This window comes from Diadema antillarum, unplaced genomic scaffold, assembly GCF_040938485.1.
Source record: "Diadema antillarum isolate AM-2024a unplaced genomic scaffold, OU_Dant_1.0 seq00000586_RagTag, whole genome shotgun sequence".
Classification (NCBI taxonomy): Eukaryota; Metazoa; Echinodermata; class Echinoidea; order Diadematoida; family Diadematidae; genus Diadema; species Diadema antillarum.
In genome coordinates, this window is record NW_027271520.1 from 1404175 (window position 1) to 1411271 (window position 7097).

A 7097-nucleotide genomic window follows, 5' to 3' on the forward strand; every position below is an offset into this window, starting at 1 on the left:
TAGAATTCTGTCATATGGGTAACTTCCTGGTCTCTTCAATTGAAATACTGTACTGGCCTCCAGGGGAGACTGCCATATTTGACTTCCATCTGCTCTCTCTGTTAGATGCGTGTGGGACAATTTTGCATGGGAAATAAGTGTCAAAATGTATTCAGAGGAGCAAAATTTGCTATGTTTGGATCTCTTTACCTGTGTAAATACGTTGTATGTGTATTTTTATGGCAGTGTTCACTTTTTATTGTTTCTTTACATAGATATTACTTTTCATTATATTAAACAAAGGATGGTACTTACCATACAATAAAATGGACATTTTTACACTCTACCGAAGTACTGTAAAACGCGATATTTTCGCGGCATGAAATTTTCACGAATTGGAGCCAATGGCCTTTTTTGCGGCATGAAATATTTGCGAGTTGCCTCTAACATTCAATGCATATAGTGTCGATAAGAACCTTCATATATGCATTTTAATTTCGCAAATCTTGGCTCTTGCGAAATTTGCAAAATTAAAATGCACACGAACACTCCTCATTATACAGTAGTTTGGAAGTGACAACCAAAGAATTTTTATTGGAGATATACTCATGTCCGCAAACTTACAGTCAAGTGAGCTCATATATGTGACCATGCATCACAAAACCAATAAAATGTCGCCAGACATGGATTTTCAATTAACCTTAACTTACCTGGGCTATTTAGCGAGCTTGAATTCCTGGGGGGCCATTATGGCCCCCCCCCCCCCCCCCCCCTTCAGATCTCGGCCGTTGATCGCGCGATCGCTGCAAAATTTTGCATGAACATAAAGCCGGATGTAATCTGCAAGACTGTTCAGTTAAATTTTCAAAAAATTTGCACTTTCTATTTTAAATTAATTAATTATGCAAATATATGCAAAAACCTCATTTTCGTCTGTAATTGGCTTATAAAAGCTTATGGAATGCTGATTTTTGGTGTAAATATTCCTAGTGACATTCCGAACATTTGTGCGTAAAAAAAAATCAGTATCAAAATTAATTTCTTATGTTTTTTATTGTTTTATCAATTTTTTATGTATTTCGTTGTTTTTTCGAACTATTGTTTTTGTTGTTTTTTTCAGCAGAATTTGTCATACACATTTTTTGAAGCATAATTATACTAAAATAAATTGATTTCAGCCACTAAAATTAAAGATATGAATCTTTATATGAATTAATTGAAAAAACACAATTTGTATTGACTTTGTACAGAAAATCACATTTTTGAGCAATATTGGGGTTAACGAAAATTTTTTGAATGGGCTTGGCTTCGGAACGGTATGCCCGGGCGCGACAAATTTGGTCTCAAAAGTTGCGCGAGACTTGAAAGTAAAAAGTCAGCGAGCGGCGCGGTCAACATATTTTGCGCACCGGAATGGTCGCTGAATTCGTCGAGGGGGGGGGGGGCCATTATGGCCCCCCCAGTAAGTTAGGGTTAAGGGCATATTCTGAAAGAGCAGACTCTAAGCTTTAAAATGATATATAACTCAATTCGAATGAAGTCTCCTAACCTATCTACACTGTAAGTATTGGAAAGAAAGCACACACTCTGAAAAGTGTGAATCGAGAAAAGAGGCTCTGAAGTACAGTGGGTCTATTCAAACCCTTTAATCTTCACCAAGCAGTGCTACAATATAGCTGTGGGATGAATGGGGCAAAAAACAGGATGTAAGCCAACATAGCAACAACAATGAAGGGATTATCAGATTAGGCTGATATTGAGCATGCTCTATTAACACATTCTGTCCATGATTAATGCCAACTTTCAAGCAGTAGCATTATCCTTTCAAAAGATATTAGAGTTGAAAGTGAAGAGAGTGGAAAGTATTTTCAAGAAATTACATGTAAAAGGGACATCTAAGACACACCCGATAACATACTCTACAACAACAAGAAAGTTCTAGAAAAACTGCTGAAAACACACTTTCGCATTCATTTTATGATCCCAAACTTAAGAATAATGTAGAACAAGAATAGTTCTTTCAGAAAAGATGAAAAATTCAAGATTGATTTGGTTGACACGTTTTACCTTTTTCGAATCCCCACATAAAATCAAGGGGTGCAACGTTTTGTTGGTTTTGTGATGCACGGTCACATATTTGCCCAGCTTGAAAGACTAATTATGCACAAATTTTCCATTTTCACAGTCATTTAAAGTATCCACACTCCTGGTTTCGCTGTCATTTTGGATTGTCATCATCACTGTCACGAATGTCATGTGTCTGTTATGCTCTCTCCACTCCCCAGTCGGGTTTCCACTGACGGTTATAGGGGGCATCATGGGCAAGAATATGGCTGACGGATTCGACGCGCCGTGCAGGACGAAAAACATAGCAAGGGAGATCCCCTCGGTGCCCTGGTACCGGTCGTGGGTCGTGCACTGTGTCGTTGGCGGATTTCTCCCATTCAGGTGAGGGGCAAACTTTATGCGTGCCGTTCTTGCAGAGGCAGTTCCAATTTAAGCTATGCTGTAATGAAAATCATGTTACCCGGGATTTTATGAATATAAGTTTCCTACTGGAATACCAAAGCCTTAGGGGGAATGTTACTCCTAAGATCAAGTATTTTAGGATAGAAGTTATAAATGTTATGAACATGTTGGTGAAAGTCACAACAAAAGAGGCATGCACTTGTGCAAATTTTGTGTCTATTCCAGAAAAGTTTGATGTATTGACTTTTGACATCACATGTATGCATGCACATATCCACCAAAAAAAAAAAGTGAAATATACTGTAAAAGTTGAGATCTTTGTGTGACATGAAAATAGCACAAAGATAAAAGTTGATGAATTTGTAGCTTGTTATATGTAATACTATTTTATATTTTGACTCCACAGAATTAAGAAATGCAAAATTCATCTTAACCAGTCAAGCGGCAAAAAATTTTACAGGACTAGAATATTATTGTGAGGATGTGGCTGACAGAATGTGCCCTTTACTCTTAGAAATTATCTGGTTTATTGGCCACCATTGTACAAGTTATACATGCTGGCATTCAATACCGCTCAAAATTCTTACTCTCCATGCAGTGCAATTTCAGTGGAGCTGTACTACATCTTTGCCACCCTGTGGGGGCGCGAGCAGTACACCCTCTACGGCATCCTCTTCGTGGTGTACGCCATCCTCCTCAGCGTCACGGCGTGCATCTCCGTGGCCCTCACCTACTTCCAGCTCTCCAACGAGGACTACCGCTGGTGGTGGCGCTCCATTTTCAGCGCAGGGTGAGTTCCCCCTTTAACCCTATTCTAACTGGGCTATTTGAGACCAAGTTTTTACTGAGGGGGGATCAATTTGACCCCCCCTTCAGATCTCGGCCACCGTTCATGTGATCGCCGCAAAATTTTGCCTGAAGATAGAGCCAGATGTCAACTACATGTACAAGATTACATGGTCATACAATAGAAAAATATTGGTTTTCTATTTTTAGTAAATTAATTATGCAAATTTATGCATGCAATCATATTTTCACCTAAAACTCCATTAAAAAGACTGAAGGATTGCTAAATTCTTGTGTCAGAGTTCCTCAAGACACATCAAACAAATTTCTTGTAAAAAAATAGCACAATCAAAATCAATTTCTTTTGTGTTTTATTTCTTATGTATCTTATTGTTTTTTCGACCTTTTGTTTTGTATTGTTTTTGTGCCAAAATTTGTTGCAGGCACTTTTTCAAGCTTATCTATGTTAGAATTGATTTATTTCAATGGTTAAAAGTTGAAATAATCTATTTTATATCAATTTAACCAAAAAAACACAATTTGCATTGGATTTGCACACGATATCATGAAATTGAGCTGTTTTTGGGTTGACATGCACATGCAAAACATTACGTAACTTCAGAACGGTGTACCCAGACGTCGCAAATTTGGTCTCAAAATATGCGGGAGATTTCAATGAAAAAACTCATGAAATGATGCGGCAAAATATTTAGCGCGTTGCGAAATCGTGGCGCGAAATGTCGAGGGGGGTCAATTTGACCCCCCCAGTTGGAATAGGGTTAATGTCCGTCCCTTTGCCAAGGCCACCCTGGGGGTGTGTGGTAGGCTGCCTTGGTGTTGAAGTTTGTACACTGACTGATTCTCTTCAACATCTAGAGCTGCTGCCAACAAAAGATATATACAACAATATATTATTCCCATCCAAAGCCATTTGTATGCTGGAGTATGGATCTCAATGTGCTGTCGTTCTCGAATGATGACCTGTCAAACAATTTCAGTACATTGCACTCTTGTTATAATGAACGCAGTTGAAATGTAGTCCTCAATGCAACGAAATAGAAATTCTGGTCCCCAAATTATCTCCTTTATACTTAAGTATACTTTACTGTTCGGCTGTAATGACATTTCAATATGACAGGAGAAAACTGCTAGTCTTGAGGACTTTGCTGTGACAGGAGTTGCCTGTGCTCATTCATGCAAAGATGCATAATTTTGATGAATGACAATCAATGAAGCAAGTCAAAGACTGTTCATGAACATGCGCCAAGCAGACTTTAAATGTATATCTCGTTTGTGCAAGTTCTCTGTAACTTATCTCTTGCAGATCGACGGGCATGTTTGTATTCCTGTATGCCATCTTCTACTACAACAAGCGGTCCAGCATGTCAGGCGGTCTCCAGACCATCGAGTTCTTCGGCTACACCCTGCTCTTCTGCTATGTCTTCTTCCTCATGCTTGGCACCGTGTCCTTCTTCGCCTCGCTTCGATTCATCCGCTACATCTACGTCAATCTCAAGATGGACTGAGCGATGGGAGACGGGAGGTAGTGGAGGGCATCAGGAAGGGAGGGGTTGCCTAGCAACAGACTTCCCACCCCCTTCTTCTCTAACCATCTTCCCCTCCTATTGTTTTTGTACTGTAAGTTATTCTATATCTCGATATGCTCCAGAGCAAAGTGCTATCCAGTAGATACTATCAAGAAATTGTTTTTGTGTCATCTCAATTCTGTACAATAGCAGAATATCTTTTGTGCAGGAGGTTTAGGCTGGTTGATGAGGGGCGTGTTGATCCCACCTCAGAGCATGTTTTGATATTGCAGCCTCTGCTGCTCACAGCTTATTTTTGTATCGCTTGTGGCTGTCTACTTCATTAGTTTTATACGGTCTAGCACAAGGCATGACTGCTGATGTAGTGCAAAGAGTAGCGTGTGCTACGTGATTCACTTACTATCCTAAACCTTGCTATTCTTTGGTCTCTCAAGATCAATCGAGGACCTTTGGCAGTGGCATATGTATTTGTGCAGGATGAAGTTCACATACGGCAATAGTCATGCATGAAGTTCATGTGCTAGGCTTTGTGTTTGGACATCTTTCTTTGGTAATACATACAGCATTACACAGAATAAATGAGAAAAATGTCTTCTCAGCAGATCATGTTCTTATTAGTAGAATTTTTCCCGAGGAAGTTGATCATAGTGTGGTAGAAGGAGATTTGACAGCAAGAGGAGGCATTTTTGTTACAGTTGAGTTTGTTGGTAGTGACTCAGTTTAAAAGACTGTGTAGATGAAGCTGTACTTAGACCAGCATTCTATGGACTGACCATGCATTTTCAGGACACTTTATATCCAATGAAGGGGGGGGGGGGGGGAATCAAATTGTTAACTTTTTGTATGAAAGGAATAATCGGAGCGTGTCCACAGGTGATATATGCAGGCAATTTATGAAGCTTGAATTATGACTTCCACCTTTCCACTAATGTCCTGAATGGAGTATTGAGAAGACTCTTTTTTGGCCATTTTATGCTGAAAGAAATGGAAATTTGTGGCAGAATCACTTTTACAGCGCACTTGATACTTAGAAACAAATGTTTTTGTTTTGTTTGTTTGTTGTTTTTTGGTAACTGTCCATGACATTGTATTGTTGCACTATGAAAAGTTGCTGAAAAAGTTCTTGCACTTTACATGATGCTTGCTTCCCAGCCCAGGTTAATTTTCAAGGGATGGAATAAAGAAATGGTATTTTTGATGATCAGGAATTAAGAATTATGCAGTTCAGTGCACGCATGGACTTTTGCTGTGTTCCCGCCTGAGACATCCTCCTTACATTCAAAACTGCTATCAGATTTATATAGCATAGTTCAAGCACTTATTGTTAACATTAGAAATGTACTTTTTAAAGTCATCTTTAGTGTGAGTGCGTCTCGTTTCAGTTTTCACTTGAAGGTTCTATAGGAGACTATCATTATACAAGTAATTTTCTTTTGTTATATTGAAATTCTGTGATAGTTAAATGAATAAAGTATAGTGATATCATAGAAACTGTTTTTAGGACCTGATATTTTTACATCATCGTAACAAAATTTCCTTACAACCGTTTTTGTTGCGATGGGAGTGCACTGTATTGTGTTTGGTTGTGACAAATTGCAAGATCACGCTAGCAAGATGTGCTGCCGGAGGGAGAATTTTTCTCATCTACATTTGAAGGGAGTGCAGTGGCCAGCCACGTTTCAGACTGAATTGCACTAAGGGAACAACAGTGGGTGTATATGGAGATCCTTCTTTCGCCAGACAGACACTAAGTAAATTGTAAAATCTGCGGAAACTCATCTATGGTGGTGTAGGTTCCATTGGATTCTCTGTTTCTTCTTTTGTTGCTTTTGAGCAGAAGTCAATGCAGTTTGCCCCCATATGTCAGGCGGGTAAAGGTGGATACTAGGGCACGATTTACGCTTCCAAGTGCTCCTGCCATACTTGGCTATCATGCCTGTCAGATTTTTGTGATTTTATGTTGTAGACTGATATCTGGTGTTTTGTTTTATTAATTTTGCAGTATTTTTGTTTTGTTTTTGTTTTTTAAATCCTAACCTTTGATAACCAGGAAGTTGTGAGAGTTTGCTAATATTGACTGACAAGAGGGTCTAAAAGAGATGAATTTTTTGTTTTGTTTAATCTGATGTGGACCCATTTCCTGATCTTAGGCTATTTGCATGTCATCTGGCTGTCTCTTCAAGTGAAATGATGCTTGAGTGAGGAAGAGATAATAATTATGCACAGAGATCATAGTGCCGTTCCGATACTTCAGATGGATAATCCCCTTTTCTTGTGTACCCTGGTTTCTTGGTGAAACTGACATGATTTGTCAGT

General features: G+C 39.0%; 1 protein-coding gene across 1 annotated transcript in view; it reads left to right on the plus strand.

The window, feature by feature from the left end:
- Positions 1–6545, plus strand: part of LOC139735616 (transmembrane 9 superfamily member 1-like) — a 32186-nt gene extending 25641 nt beyond the window's left edge. The window contains exons 12-14 of the mRNA XM_071646372.1: positions 2265–2427; positions 3047–3238; positions 4559–6545. Of these exons, the coding sequence (XP_071502473.1) occupies positions 2265–2427; positions 3047–3238; positions 4559–4760 (557 nt within the window). The 3' untranslated portion in view covers positions 4761–6545. The remainder of the gene's footprint in view (positions 1–2264; positions 2428–3046; positions 3239–4558) is intronic.
- Positions 6546–7097: the final 552 nt, after the last annotated feature.